This window comes from Anopheles coustani, chromosome X (assembly GCF_943734705.1).
Source record: "Anopheles coustani chromosome X, idAnoCousDA_361_x.2, whole genome shotgun sequence".
In the NCBI taxonomy this organism is placed as follows: domain Eukaryota; kingdom Metazoa; phylum Arthropoda; class Insecta; order Diptera; family Culicidae; genus Anopheles; species Anopheles coustani.
In genome coordinates, this window is record NC_071290.1 from 7,781,459 (window position 1) to 7,796,802 (window position 15,344).

A 15,344-nucleotide genomic window follows, 5' to 3' on the forward strand; every position below is an offset into this window, starting at 1 on the left:
TTTGCCGGGGCAAAATCTTGCTCCGACACCGGGTGGTTTATGTTTCACAAAGTCCCGGCACTGAAGTGTCTAGGCCGTAGCATCGCTCAAAGTGGCCGTCGTTGTTTAACGTCTCGCGCAATGCCCTCCACACAAGCCAGCCTGCAGGCAGTGGTTGCCAAGTTGAACGAATTTGCACCGGAAAGTCTGGCAGAAAAATGGGACAACGTTGGCTTGCTGGTGGAACCGTTTCCAGAGCGGTAAACTTGGTTTTCAGCGTTGTGCCTGATAGCATACGGGATGCGGCTACAATGTTAACTGTGCTTCTTTTTCGTTTGCCTCTTTTCCAGTCCTATTCGCAACATTTTGCTCACCATCGATTTAACGGAGCGCGTCATGCAGGAAGCGATGGAAAAGTCGACTGATTTGATCATTTCCTACCATCCACCGATATTTGCTCCGCTGAAGCGCATCACGCAGAAGTCGTGGAAGGAACGCATCATCAATCACTGCTTGCGGAACGGAATCGCCGTCTATTCACCGCACACCAGCTGGGATAGTGTTACAAACGGTGTGAACGACTGGCTGGCGAACGCACTGCCTTTGGCAAGCTCTCAGCCCATCCTGGAGAACCTCTCTAACCCATCTTACGGTGGCGGGCGAATATGCGTGGTAAAGGGTGAGCTCACGCTGCAAGAAGCAGTGCAACGCATCAAACAGCACACCAAGCTGGAGCATGTGATGGTCGGAGTTGCACCCGGCGCGAGTGGTCGTATTCAAACCTTTGCCGTTTGCGCCGGCTCTGGAGCGAGTGTACTGAAAGGCGTCAAGGCAGATCTCTACGTGACGGGCGAGATGTCACATCACGAGTATCTGGAAGCAAAGCATCAGGACACCAACCTCATCCTGTTGGGCCATTGCAATTCCGAGCGTGGCTTCTTGCCAGTGTTCAAAGGCATTCTGTCAGACCTGTTGCAAGGTTTTAGCGACGTTACTATTAATGTTTCCGAGCAGGACGGTGATCCAATGCAACTGGTTCACACCGATACACCTACTTTATCTAACTAGCACGAAGCCTTCTTAGGAAAAGACCAATTATGTGGACTATAAATATCCTTTTGAACTCTCACGAGATTTTTGAGCGAGTTATTTTTTTAAAAAATTGCCATTTGGGGAGAAGAAAAAATTGCAAGAAGTAGTTTTGAAAACAAATAAAACCCGTTCAATATTGATGCTTGGACATCATGGAAAACGCACAATCATTTTTCGCTGTTGACTATTTTTATTGTTTTTGTTTTGGGTCATAAATAGTTTCATGCATATTATAATTATAGTGTATTTACTATTTTGAAACATCTGCTGATCTACTTCTGTTTCTCTCCTAAACGACTGTGTTCGTATTCTCTGTTTTAATGTATTTAAGACACATCACCATCATTGAGATGCTTTTAGGCGGCTCCGAATTTTTCTTACAAACTTTTTTCTTCTTTGCTGCACTCACACTCTCCATTGCATCAACCTATTTATTTTTATACGCATTTGATCGCTTTGAACACAATAAGTAAGGCATAAAAAGTAGAATACATAAATCGTTGTCGTCGTCATAAGTCATAAGGTTACACACATCCATGCTCCATTAGTTTGCCTGCTCGTTTCAATCCACTTGTCGTCCGCTTTATCGTTTTGTATGCAATGCAATATTGTCTTCACGATGTAGACAGTAACATTTTAATCAAAGGAGAAATCGTTCGATTGCGCCCTGGCCCGGTAAGAACAAAAGAAAAAGAAAATGTCCGTTCATCGTACGCTCAACAAAGTGATGTGGCCACACTTCATCTTTGCAATTATCTTCACCAGATTCTCCCTCTTCCGGGTACTATCTATTGCAACATTCCTTTGCTGCGGTCCCCCAAATTTTCATTTGAATCTTATATGCTTCTTTTCTTTATTATCGGTTTACTCTTTTCTCGTAATTTTAATGGCACTTACAGTGAATTAATTGTCCCGTGCCCTACGCTCTCTGGGTTAATATCTACGACCATTTCTCATCATCTTTGGGCAATGTTATATATTGTTGATTGAAATAAGAAAGATATACAAAAGCAGAGTTTAAACAAATCTTTGAATTTCTCTCGTAATACAACACAGAACAAAATCCGGTAACCGAAGCCCCTCCATTGGAGGTTATAAATATCTTTCGATATATAATATAGCATGTACAAAAAAAAGCGCTGGTTAGAAATTCGGCCCATGTTCGAATCCTAATCGAGACCGAACCCTCCCCCGTAGAGAGAACTATCCAGGGGAAAGTCTAGTAACCCCTAAACGGGCAGGCTGACCAAGATGGTCGTTTCGCCAAGAATAAGAAGAAGATAATATCCAACAACGTTGAGCTTTTGGAATCAGGGGTACAGAAGATAAGAATAACCTCCACTCGGAATATTGAGATTGTTAAGTACTAGCTCCTATGTTTGACTCTTTCCATCCATTTCTTCTGCATGTAACTTCAGCGCCCACGTGCCATTTTCTTCTGTTTTGATTCATATCGTTCGCTAAAGTAGTGTAATGACTGACTTACGCCTAGAACAGTGCATTGCAATTATTATGATCGTAATGATAAACGTAAAACCATGTACAGTGAAATGCTGTACACCGTTGTCAGGCCGCCGACATGTGACCGGCTATAGCTCTATGTGAAAAAAAAACAGCCAAGCCCGCGTGGGACGACGTTCTAAATACGTTACTCTATTGGTTCCTGTAAAAAACTTTGGTCGAATGCTGTACGTTGCGCTACTGCACTCCACAATTCCAACGAAAAGATTCATATCCTCGCGCTTGCCATGCGCTTTTCCTACTCCCGGTCCATCTGCCCTTGTCTTCCTCTTTTGTTTTCCTATTTGGCCGTTTTCGTTCTGATCTCTAGTACTCGCTCATATATATATTCGACTCCTCCTTTTCGGATACTAATAGCTGCTTCTTCTCTTCACAATCTAATCTTCATTCGATTTTTGCGAAAACCATCGATTAAAAAGGCGGTAATTAAAAGAAATATTTTATAATATAATAATTCGAATCTAAAACCACTATCCTTCCCGTTAAGTATTCGATTAGCTATCGGTTTGCTTCTGGTACACTCCCCTCTCTCTTCCCCATACATCCCCACCCTCCGCATGTAACTACGCTATTGCTTTCCTAGATATACCCCCAACACGCCAGCCAGGCAGGCACTGTCGGGCCAGACTTTCTACTGAGCTTAAAATTGAATTCCTTTGCCAGCACAATTTGTCAAAGTGCCTATTCCGAGACGTTCTTCTCCTACACTCCTTCCTTCCTTCCCACCGCTAAAAGTTAGAATATGCTTAACCGTTACCAAGTTCAAATATATTTATATATTGTTATACGCAGCACACGTTTGTTGGAGCGTTAGCTCCAGAGAACTTACGATATTCGGTATAGTGTAGGCACTTAGAGCGTAATGTTTCTTGTTTTAAATTGTTTTGCTGGTGCATAACCTGACAGTTCACTTCTCAGTCATCGTAATCCAATATAAAATCAAAATTAATAAGCTTTTTTACACGAATCAAATCCTTCCTACGATGAGGCATGCCATCCATTTTTCATTTCTTGACGCGACGTTAAAAACTAATTTAAAAATTCAAATTAAAATACCAAATACTCCAAGCGAGATGCGAGTTCGCGTGTGTTTTGGTAAAATAAATATTAGGAAAAGTATAAAGTAGTTGTGCATTAACGAAAAAACAAAAAAAAACTGAACTAAAAACAGTGCTGCTTACACACAGAAACACACACATGCAGTGTTGTTGAATTCTTCTATATGGCTTACTTCTTGCATCGCTGAATCACATTAAAAAAAAAGCCAAATATGCCCTTGGGAGAGGTCGTCTTAAAATTCCGCAACTTACAACAATGTCTAAGAAGTTTGTAATCAGTTTGTCGATTGATAAAACTAGGCAATTTTACACCAACTCATCAGTCGCTTACGCAGTAAGAAAAAAAAATAAAGGTATGCAAGGAACAATATATCGCGTAGCCTTCACACCGAACCGAAATAGTCAAGTAGTAAAATAGGCTATACAAAGTGTAGTGCTTGTATAGCTATTATTAAGTCCTTAGGTCTACGCGGTCTACTAGAAATAGTTTTGATTATACTTTTTTTTGGAGGGGGGGCGTAGTACTTGGCGCACACATTCCCACCTCCCCTGTTGGCTTAGGCTTAGGATAAATTAAAAGTTAAATAGGTAATAGAAAAATTTTACACTACAACACACACACACACGCGACGTACTTAGGATATTGCTTAATCCTGTTGTGTGTCCTCTTCTGGTTCGGTTGCTTTTTGGCCTGCGTTGCGACTTCGGTAGAGTAAGTGTAGATAAAAACTATGGTACATTCAATATAAGCGTTTGCGCGCTGGATCGCTGAATGTCTCTGAAACACCCTATTATCTCCGGCAGCAATCGGAAGTGTCGTAGCGCACACATTCGATAGATACTCCCTCCTCCTCCGCTCCTTCTGCCCAACGGCGACCTGCTGCTACAGCACGAGGTAGTGTTAGCTCTGCACTAATCCCTCCTCCGTCGGTTGTGTTGCGATAGTTTGCGACTGAGTGTGGGTGTGTATTAGCTGCTCCTCAATAATCACTTGTCGACGCCGAGCAGTTTGGCTGCCTCGATGGCGGATGACAGGAGCACCCGGCTGAGGATACCCTGGTCGCTGATGCCGAGCAGCTCACCGATCAGCTCCGATTGATGCTGCTGGCCAACGTTGGGGCCATCACCACCGACGCCGCCACCGCCGCCTGCCGACTGGCCCTTGATGTGGCTGTAGAGGTGATAGTAGCGATTCCCGGCATGGCGGAGGGCCGCCGCTGGGATCTCCGCAACGCTGTTGGCGGGATCGTTTTCGCTGTCGTCGTCGCCTTTGGTGGTTTTGTGGTTGTTGTTAACTTTGCCGGTGAAGTGGTGCCGGTGACGGAAGGGTTGGGCCGGAGGCGTAGAAGCAACCGCTGGACTGCTGGACGACCGCCGATACTCGGTTGCGATGCGGTGCTGGCAGTACTCGTAGTACTCGTCGTCCTCGCTGAGATCGGAGCCGCTGTTGTTGTTGTTGTTGTTGTTGTTGCTGCTGGCGCTGCTGTGCACGTACTTGTGAGCGCCGGTTCCGGTGCCATTGCTGCCCGCTCGACGCTGCTGCTGCTGCGGCTGCAGGTGGCCGCCTCCACCGGTATGCTTCTTACGGTGACGGAGCATGCTGTGCTTGAGCGTGAACCGGCGGCTGCAGACATCGCACTGGAACGGCCGCTCGCCGGAGTGCGTGCGCATATGGCGTCTCAGGTCTTCCGTCGACCAGAAGCGACGCAAACAGAATGCGCAGATAACCTACGGATGGAGGGGTGGGGGGGAGAGGGGAGAAAGAGCAGAAAGAAAGTTGCTGCCGTTAGTTTCCGTCACTGCACGCGCACACACACACACAGAAGCGGAGGATTGTCCACTACTTCGATGGACACCGGACCCCGCCGCCTGCGCTACTCCCGCTGCAAGTAGTAAGGACTAACCTTAGACCTACCTTCCGATTGGCATAGTCGGGATACTTGCCACCATTGTTGTTATCATTATTGTTACTGATGCTGGGATTGTTGTTGTTGTGCTGCTTGGGCGGCGCCGGGGCCGCCGGCGGCTCGTTGTTGCAGCTCTCGTCGTCGTCCGGGGACGCGGTCTGCGCCTCGCTTTCCGTCGAAATGATCGCATCGAGCGACACCTTCGTGACGAGCGTGGCGAACTCGTGCGCGTGCACCTGCTTCATGTGCTCCAGGCAGCTCATCCGGTCGGCGGCGGACACATCGCACAGATGGCACTTGTACGGCAGATCGGGATGGTTCGCCGCATGCTCCTCTTCCTCCTCCTCCTCCTCCTCGTCGTCGTCGTCGTCATCGTCCGCATCCGCTTCCATCTCGTGGTCTTCTGCATCCACGTCGTTGTTCACATCGTGCCCCTGTCGGCTTACTTGTCCGCCTAGCCGACCGTCACCACCTTCTTCCTCATTCTCGTCAGCGTCATCGTTGCCGTCTTCGGCGCCTTCCTTTCCCTTGGAACGTTCCTCTTCTCCGTCCGACTCGTCGGCAAGGTTGGCCGCCGTAACGTCCCCAGTGACACTCCACTGCTGCGGCACACCGCTGTTGTGGTGTGACGGCTTCTGATCTCCTCCGTCCGGCTCACCACCACCACCAGCTCCCACTTGGCCATCGGAAGCATCGTCACGAAACTCTTCCTTGCCGACGGCTTGCTCCTCCGTCGGCTCGTCTTTGGCTTTGGCATGCTTGATGGTCGACCCGCCGGTGTAGTCGGACTGGGGAGCAGCGTCGGCCGACTGCTTGTTGGCCGACGGTGGGGACCGTCCAGTGGACGCCACCGATTGTCGCCTGCCGACGCCCTTGTCGGCAATCTTCTTGCTCATCGCCTCCGCGACCGCGACCGGAATCGGTTCCGGCTTCGGATCGAGCAGGTCGTCGATCGGCACCGGGATCGAGGTGGCCGTCTGGACGTCGCCGTGCTTGCGCAGCAGATGCCGGTCGCAGTTCGACTTGGTGGTGAAGAGCAGCGTGCACTGGGAGCACTTGAACGGCTTCTGGCCGGTGTGCGTGAGAATGTGGCGCCGCAGCGAGCTCGACCACGGGAACATGCGCTGGCAGTACGGGCAGCTGACGCGGTTCGGGGCCAGGCTGTAGGCGGACTTCTTCTTCTCCTGCTGCTCGCCCGCCACCGCCGACGGGTTCGGGTCGTCCGTGCCGGAGTTGTTGCTCTCCGAGGCGGACCCGGACGCGACCAGACCCTCCTCGTCACTGTGGTCCTGCGCCAGCGGAACCACCTGCACCTCCGGCCTGCTGTGTAAAGAAGAACCTTCGATTAATATACCTCCCGCATTTCACTCCTCCCCCCCTCCCCTCACGGGAGTCGATCCACTTACCTAAAGTAGCTTTCGAGCGCCGGGTTGTTGGTCGCGTTGTCGACCAGCTTCGCCACCGACACGAGATCGTTGTTGCTTCCACTCTCGTCAGTAGCGCCGCTTTCGTTGTGCCTGCCGCTGCCGGAGGAGCTTTTCCTCGAGGACCCACCATGGCCACCACTGTTGTGGAGCCGCTTGGGCTTGCTCATGGATGCCGGCGTCGGATGCTCGTGTGTTTTCTCCTGCCGCTGCTTCTCGCTGCTGTCCGCGCCACGATGCTGATGGTGGTGGTGCTGCTGCTTCTGCTCGAGCTGTTGCTTCAGAATGCGGTTGGGGCTATGGTCGACGGCGGCAGGTTCGGTGGAGCCGGTTCCGTTCGGTGTGTGTTGTGTCGAGTCACAGCCTTCCTCGTCGATTACGAGCTGGGCGTCCTCTTCCTCCTCCTCGTCGTCGTCGTAGTTGCTGCTCATCGCACCCTCGCCCTTGAGCTGGTGCTTCTGCTCCAAGCCACCCTGCTCCTCCTCCTCCTCCTCCTCATCATCATCGTGGCGGTGGTGGTGGCGCTGCTGCTCCTGCTCGTGTTGATCGTCGGGCGCGTCAGCGAGATGGTTCTTCACCAGCTCGGTTGCCTCCTCGTCGTAGTCGTACGACGGATGGTGGCGAAGGTACTGGTGTGCCGTCTCCTGCTCGTCGTGAAAGTCCTGCTGCAGCCGACGCCGACGCCGACGATGGCGTTGACCGATGAGAGGCGTACCGGCGCCGTAGTGGTGCAGATGCCGATTCTCGCTGCCGTCCAGCTCGGCACCATCCTCGTCCTCGGTGGTGGTTACCTCGTGAATCGGCCGGCGTCTACCATCACCCTGTGATGGACCGGCCGGAATGCTCGGTGGACGCCCGTACTGATTATGGGAAGCTTCCAGCGACGCGCTGCTGCGCTGCTGCTGCGGATGGTGGTGATGACCTCCCCACTGAGCAGCGCCGGCACCAGCACCACCTCCCCCGACGATCATGTTGTGCAGCAACGGGTTCATCTGGCTGGAAACGGCCCCCGCAGCCCCTCCTCCTTTGCCGGACTGCTGAGCCAGGATCGCGTACTTCACCTGCTCGGAGATGGCGGCCGCCGCTTGGCTGCTGCTGCCGCTGTTGCCGTTCGGGAGGTGCTGCAGTGGCGATGGAGCACCGGCAACACCACCCCCGAAGGCTCCCTGCAGCGCGGCCGCGAGCGACGTGCTGTTGGCCAACGAAACCATGCCCCCACCCGCCGACGATGTTCCACTGCCTCCTCCACTAGAGCCTCCACGACGCATCAGATGATGGCCACCGCGCTGGCGCTGGGACCAGAACTGGGGGTGCTGCTGCTTGATGTGGCGCTCCATGTTCGAGCGGAGGGTAAACCGGGCCGAACAGTGTTCGCAGGCGAACGGGCGCTCGGTGCGGTAGCGGCGCTGCTTCTGCTTCGGCATCAGCACTCCGTTCTTGATGATCATCTTCACCGGACCACCACCGCCACCTCCGCCTCCTCCCCCGCCACCGAAGTTAGCTGCAGCCGCCGCCGCCGCAGCAGCAGCCGCCGCCGCAGCCGCCACGGCCTGTTGCCGGTGGATCTGTTGCTGCTGTTGCGTCTCCTTCCCATTGCTGCTGCCGTTACCGCCGGCTCCTCCACCGCTTCCGACCGGTGTCGACATGGGGGATAGCGAGGACGGGGTCAGAGTCTTGGGTGGGGTGGCCATTGTTGCCGATGCACCGTGTTCGCCGCCCATATGGTGCTTTCCGCCATTCACCACCGACTCCGGGGATGCGAAGAACGGATTCAGCAGGAGTGGATGCTGGCCTTGTTGTTGCTGCTGCTGCTGCTGTTGCTGCTGTTGCTGGTGTTGCTGCTGCTGGTTGAGGCTGGTGTTGCGTCCACCGGCAGCATTGGAGGCCGAGGCGGCAGCGGCGACAGCGGCCGCGGCGGCTAGATTCGGTCCGAGCGCTCCCAGCCCGAAGTCCTTGCCGAGCAGGTCACCAAACACGGCCGCGGCCGATCCGGCCAGCATCGAGTTCTGCAGGAAGGGGGCTACCAGCTGCAGCGGGTAGGGCGCTCCCGGTGGCATCGGTGGAAGCGCCGAGTGCAGCTGGTTGTAGAGCTGGTGGTACAGCTGCAGCTGGAAGAGGTTGGCCGAGTTCTTGCTGGCGCCCGCGCCACCACCGAATGCTTCGTCGCTCAGAAGCGGAAACTGCGACAGGTCGGCGGCTGAAGACGACGGTGCCGATGGTGGTGGTGCGGCGGCGGCTAGCGGTTTCTGCTCTGTACCGATGCCGCTGTCCACCATTGCCCGTCTCCCCCCTTCGTCGTCCTGACTATTGGTGGCACTTTGACGCTGCCGCTGCAGGTCGCCATTTGCAGACGGTTTATTGTTGACACCGCCACTACCGCGACGATGTTCGAACTGACGTCGTACCGCCATCCCACCACCATCGTTCTCGTCGCCGGCGGCCGCCTCACCGTCGTCGTCATCGTCGTCCTGCACGTCCTCATCGTCATTGACACCGTAGTCCTCTTCGTCGCCGTCCGTCGACATTGGCGGCTTGGGAGCAGCAGTCAACGACTGCGGCGGCCGAGAGGACTTCTTGCTGAGATCCAGCGCGTCCATGCTCAGATCGATCGGCCGATTGACAACGAGTGCCACCGCTTCCTCCTTCGCCTCCTCATCCTCCCGCTCCTGCTCCACTTGCTCACCACCGTCGAGGTCGTCATCCTCCAGCGGCGCTTTCTTCACCGCCGGGACGTCACCCCGCTTCGTCGGCGGCCGATTGAACGTGGTGGGGGGGCGCTGGTGCATGAGGCGGCGATGATGATGATGATGATGATGTTGATGATGCTGTTGTGGTGCTAACGCCCCCTGTCCTCTAGCATGGTCCTCATCGTCCTCGTCGTCGTGGTCCTCCTCCTGTGGCGGGGTCAGCTGGTTGAGCTTCTCCAAACTCTTGACCTGTATCTTAGCCGCCACCGCTGCGGAAGCGGCCGCCGCCGTCGCATCGTACGCCCCACCGCCCCGGGGCGGTGTCTGCAGGAACAGGGCGGCGTTGTCGAGCAGGGTGTTGCTGTTGCCGGTGCCGGCCGCCGCCGTCGTGTAGCCGAGGGGAAGCGATGGCAGGAGCAGGTCCTTGAGCGGTGTGCTGCTGCGCTGCTGCCGCGAATCGTCGAAGCCCGACGACGGTACGACCAGCCCGTAGTGGCCGTCGGCCGGTGGGGTGTTGAACAGCTGCAGCTTCTTCATCGGATCGTCGCAGGACGAGTCCTCCGACGGGTGGTAGATGATGGCGCGCTTCACCTCGTCGCGCGTCACGCGCCCGTGCCGGTTGCGCAGGTGCCGCTCGCAGTTGGCCTTGGTGGTGAAGGCGTAGTTGCAGAGCGCACACTCGTACGGCCGGTCGCCGTTGTGCGTGCGCATATGGCGGATCAGCGTCGCCTTGTCGCTGACGACGTATGTGCACATGTTGCACTGGTACGGCCCCGGCCCGGCCGCCGTCACGTGCGTCCGGTTGTGGCCCTTGAGCGCGCGCAGGTTCGGGAAGACGGCCGTGCAGATGCGGCACGGGAACTGGCCGCGCAGCTTCATGCGCCGGAACTCGACGGTGAACGCGTCCTGCGCTTCCTCCGGCTCGTCGCGCGAACCGGTCGAGTGCGCGTACATGTCCAGCTCCTTCGCGTCGACGAGCATCATGCCGGAGAGGGGCGTCTGGCTGCCGCCCCCGCTGTTGCTGCCACCGCCGTCCAGGGGTTGCCGCCCGAACAGCCCGCCCGACGACGCCACATTGATGATCGACTGAATGTCGGCCAGATCTTTGCCGCCATCTTGATGGTGCTGCTGCGCGTTGTAGTGGTGGTGATGATGATTGCTATACAGCGATGACGAGGTGGTCGTGCCTAGCATGCCACCACCGCCGCCGGTCGGTGTGTAGTACAGAGAGCCGCCGCCGCCGCCACCATAAGTGGGAGACCCGAGCGGCTCCTGCTTCACTCCCTGCAGGGGCGTCACCGGCGACGGGAAGGACTTGTCCAGCGACGAGGGCGTGGTCGGTGCCTCCGACAGCGTCCCCACCGAGCGGTTCTGCAGGTCCAGGTTGGCGAAGAAGTCCTCCCGCCGCAACGGTGCGCCGGCGGTAGCCCGCAGCTCCGGAAGCTGGTGCTCCTGCTCGGGCTGCCGTCGCTGTTGCTGGTCGGCGGCGGCGGCCAGGACCGTGGTCGGGCGGTCGTCGCCAGCGGGTTGGCCCGCGTCCTCCGACACCTCGGACGACGCCTCCGAGTCGCTGAGGGAGCGCTTGCGGCGCTTGGCACCCCCCGCCCGGCACCCGGCCGAGTGCATCAGCAGCGTCTTGGAGCACGGGAAGGCGAAGTAGCAGTGCGGGCACTCGTACTTGGGCGTCGTCACCGGCGTCCGGATGCTGCGCTCGCACAGGTTCTTCGCGATCAGCGGGAACTTCTCGCTGGAGAAGTCGACGAAGGTGAGATCGCGGAAGCCGGGCGTGATGTTCTGGTAGTTGTTGTTGCTGCAGCGGTGCGCGTTCAGCGCCTTGTGGCTGGCGAACACGTAGTCGCAGTGCCGGCACTTGGCCGGGATGCTCGGGTGCTCCTGGTCGAGGTGCTGCTCGAGCTGCAGCATGCCGGGGAAGTCGTTCCGGTCGCACACCGGGCAGCAGAACCGCTGGCCGCCGCCCTCGCCGCTCTCGCCCTCCACCAGCGTGTTGTTGTTGATCGTGCGCACCTTCCGCGGTTGATGCTGCCGTCCTCCGACGGCGGCCGACACCGCCTTTCGCTTGCCTTCCGCTGCTGCCGAGTAGTAGTCGTCCTTCGACTCATCCACAGCGTCCTCCCTTTCCTGGTGGTGGTTCTCATCGTCCACCTTCTCCTCCGCCCGTCGCTCCAGGTGGTGGTGGTGGTCCCGTTCCCTTTCCTTTCGCTTCCTGCTATGGCGGTTGCTGGCGGCTGCCACTGTTCCTCCTCCTCCTCCTGTTGCTGCTGGCGTGGAGCCGCTGCCATCGGACGACGATCCGACACCGCCACCGGCGCCGCCGCCGCCGCCACCATCACTCTCGAAGCTGTCCCGTCCGCTCGACGCCGGGTGCTTGTGGGTGCGCATATGCCGGTGCATGTTCCCGTTGGTGGTGAACGTGAGCGTGCAGTACTTGCAGTTGAATGGCCGCTCACCCGTGTGCACCAGGACGTGGCGATCGAGCGACGAGGCGGACGACAGGACCTTCGAGCAGATCTTGCAGCTGAAGCACGCTGCTCCTCCTGCAGCCCCCGCCGTCGCCGCCGCCGCCGCAGCCGTCATCTGGCTGGAGGTCGTACCCTCCGATGTCTCGGCGTTGTGCGACCGGATGTGCTCCGTGAAGGCGTGCTGCGTCTGTGAGACTGTCTCGCAGATCGGACACCGATAGTGCTGCTGCTGCTGATGCTGCGGAGGAGTCGTCCTCTGTGCCTCCTCGTCGTCCTCCTCCTGCTCATGCTCCTCGTCATCCCCCTCCGCGTCCTCTTCAGGCTCGTTCTTTTGCTGCTCCCGATAGCGATGAGCCGCTTCCACTTCCTGCTCCCCCGGAACCACCGCCATTGTTGCGGCAGAACCAGCTTCCCCCCGCTGCTGCCGTTGCAGTATCGTCACCATCGACTCCAGCGAGCGCTTCCGGCCGCCACCACGCTGCTGTTGAAGACTTTGGTTGGTTTGGTATTTGCTGCTGTTGCTACTACTGCTAGTATTGTTATTGTTGGCTAGAGTATTGTTGTTGTTGTTGTTGTTGTTGTTGTTGTTGTTGTTCAGCGTCTTCCGGCGTAGTACGTCGTCCACCAGCTGGTGGAGATGGTCCCCGCGCTGCTGCTTGCTTGTCGCTCCTCCTCCTCCTACACCAACACTGCTACGACTACCACCTCCTCCTCCTCCTACACCGCCACTGTTGCCGCTAGCGGGGGAAAGGTCCGCCGTTTGCGATACCTCCGACGATCCCCGCTTCTCCTTCCTGTGGCGCTCTTCTTCCACCTCCTCCTCCTCCTCGTCCTCTTCATCTTCTTGCTGTTGAGAGCAGTTCTCCTCCTCCTCCTCGGTTTCGCTGTGTGACTCCCCGCCGCCCGGCATCTCCGACTTCATCGTGTGGTGCAGCCCAAACGCTTCCGGTTCGGATGGCGGGACGACAACGACGGGCGTGACGACAGCAGATGATGCCCCCACTGTGCCCCCGCTGCCGCTGTCCATGGCTGTCAGTGCGGGAGTGGCGGACACTGATAACTTCTAATGGTTTACCACTGCGTTGACTCCCGTTTTCGTGATCTTAGGAGCTATGACAATTTGAACCCGATATGGCTGGAATGGGAGAGTAGGGAGGAAAGGGGAAATCAATATCATTTAGAACTACATTCTACTAATCATGCAGGAGCGTTTTAGAAAACTTTAATTATTCAGATTGCTGAAACCATCGAAAAGAACCTATTTCGTCCCTTTAGTAGCCAGTCCTTAAACATTAGAGGTCTATGTCTCCAGGTTAGCTTGCGAAGGCCCAGGAAGCTGGATTCAATAGCCGTACTGGAGTAAATCCTCGCCGAAGTGAAGAAGAAGAAGAAGAAGAACCTATTTCGTCACGCCCTAGTAGATGGCTTCGGCTGTACACCCGCGGCTTCGCTATCCCCTCTCCACACATCCTGGACAACTTATCAGGGATTAGTACGTTGTATCAATGGTACAGAGATTACAATCGGTAAAGCGCAAACAGTAGCGAGTACAGGGGAGGTGGTTCAGGCTGGTCGTTCAATGAAATTGGCGCACGAAGGCCCTGTACAAGGCCAACTCTCTACACCCTGTGTAGCACTTTCGTGTGTGACCGATCTAGAGCTATCCTCTTTCTGGGGAGACTTCCAAATCCATGCTCGAGAGTTCGCTTCTCCACCCAGATCTTTTCTGGACTTGGAGTACTATCATTGGCGAAAGGATTTGAACTCCGACGCGATGTACCCGTACGTGTGAGTGGAGTTCGCTGAGAGCTGGCCGTTACTCTCTATCGGCCTTTGTGTTTGCTGCTCTACTTTGAGAAACTGATAAAATGCGCGATTAAGAAGAAGAGGCACGCTCTGGTAAGAAAAAAAGACATGACGAGGTCACCTATCGATTGCCATCGAGAGACACGACAAGCATCCAACACCGAGGGGGCGTTGAATCTCAGCTCCGGTGGTGGTGTTGTCTCCGGCATCTCTTCGCCGGTAGGATGATGGCGCGCGGGTGCTGCTGATGACAATCGTACACCACTCGAACTGGGGCGGACCAAAATGAAAAGCCTTACGTACGTACCACAGAACATGGCGAATCAGTAAGTATCGACGTCGACGACGATGACGACGACGACGGGAGTCGATAACGATAAGCGCATACAAATTTGAACTTCGTTTAGATGGTAATCAGTCATCGTGATCTGAGTGTGGAGGAGAACGTACCTCAGATAGAAAATGTGCTAGCGGAGGGTAGGAGCAGGGGGGGAAACATACAAATTATCCGCCGTAAGGTGAGGGTAATGGTAAGGTAATGATAAATTGATGGGTATATGGAATGGGGCGTCGTCTCCGCAGCTACCGGGACACGTAGATATATTCAGATGATAGATAATGGCGATAATTTGGTTCCCGATGTTTGACTGTGATTCCGTCCCGGTGCGTGTGTGTTCCTTCCCCCCATCCCTCCCTAGGGGTCTCTCCCCTACGGATGATGTGGTATTTCATCTGCTGCAATCGATCAACCGATAACGACCTCTTCTTGCTTCTACTACTCGAAACCACTCTCCTCTCTCTCTCTCTCTCTCCCTAGCGCGTCCCTTCATCCCGCCTTTGCACATCCTTGCGAAACAAGATGGCGGCGCTCTTGTCCTTCTCTCACTTGGAGAGTACGGAGGGGGGCGCATTAAGAAAATTAAATCCTCCTCCACAGCTAGAGCTCCGCCTCGTCATCGTCTTCTTCTCCTCCCACTCGACTCTTCCCCGCCCCCTCCTCCGTGCTCCATTCGTGTGTCTTCTAGAGAGAAGCCTTAAAACATCCAAAAAGCACACCATCATCATCATCATCATCATCGTCGGTTTGTACCAGAGTTCCGGCACGAAACACGCTGGAAAACCGTTGGAAGGGGAGACGACGGACGGACACCGTTGAAACGTCTCTGTCATCATCATCATCGTCATCATCATCGCCGTGACCGCCGCCGTTACCTTCATCATTATCGTTGTGTGCACGGTCGATTGAGTTCGAAAGGAAAAGCCAAACCAATCTCCAATATGTGCACGTCAAGAGGCCAACTCTGCCGCTCGTATGTGTGCGTGTGTGTGTGTCTCTGTCCGCAGCGAGAGTACAGATAACAGCGGGCCGGAACACGCAGGTAAATATCAT

The 15,344-nt window shown here is 55.4% G+C and overlaps 2 protein-coding genes across 2 annotated transcripts; one reads left to right on the plus strand and one right to left on the minus strand.

Moving 5' to 3' along the window:
- Positions 1-7: 7 nt before the first annotated feature.
- On the plus strand, positions 8-1,130 carry LOC131268923 (NIF3-like protein 1). Its single transcript, XM_058271221.1, has 2 exons — positions 8-239; positions 330-1,130. The coding sequence occupies exons 1-2, from the start codon at positions 40-42 to the stop codon at positions 1,045-1,047; spliced, it is 918 nt and encodes a 305-aa protein (XP_058127204.1). The 5' UTR covers positions 8-39; the 3' UTR covers positions 1,048-1,130.
- A 3,507-nt stretch (positions 1,131-4,637) lies between these two features.
- Positions 4,638-13,175, minus strand: LOC131268986 (uncharacterized). The gene is made up of 8 exons (XM_058271295.1): positions 8,859-13,175; positions 7,560-8,783; positions 6,964-7,475; positions 6,004-6,880; positions 5,566-5,907; positions 5,059-5,378; positions 4,966-5,010; positions 4,638-4,905 (listed from the first exon to the last, which is right to left on the minus strand). The coding sequence occupies exons 1-8, from the start codon at positions 13,173-13,175 to the stop codon at positions 4,638-4,640; spliced, it is 7,905 nt and encodes a 2,634-aa protein (XP_058127278.1).
- Between the last annotated feature and the right edge of the window lie 2,169 nt (positions 13,176-15,344).

Coding starts and splice junctions, on each gene's coding strand:
- LOC131268923 (XM_058271221.1), top strand. CDS start 40: ATGTTTCACAAAGTCCCGGCACTGAAGTGTCTAGGCCGTAGCATCGCT. Junction 240..329: donor GTGGAACCGTTTCCAGAGCG/GTAAACTTGGTT, acceptor CCTCTTTTCCAG/TCCTATTCGCAACATTTTGC.
- LOC131268986 (XM_058271295.1), bottom strand. CDS start 13,175: ATGGACAGCGGCAGCGGGGGCACAGTGGGGGCATCATCTGCTGTCGTC. Junction 8,784..8,858: donor CTGCCGCCTCGGCCTCCAAT/GCTGCCGGTGGA, acceptor CAGCAGCAGCAG/CAACAACAAGGCCAGCATCC. Junction 4,906..4,965: donor GCCCAACCCTTCCGTCACCG/GCACCACTTCAC, acceptor CGACGACGACAG/CGAAAACGATCCCGCCAACA.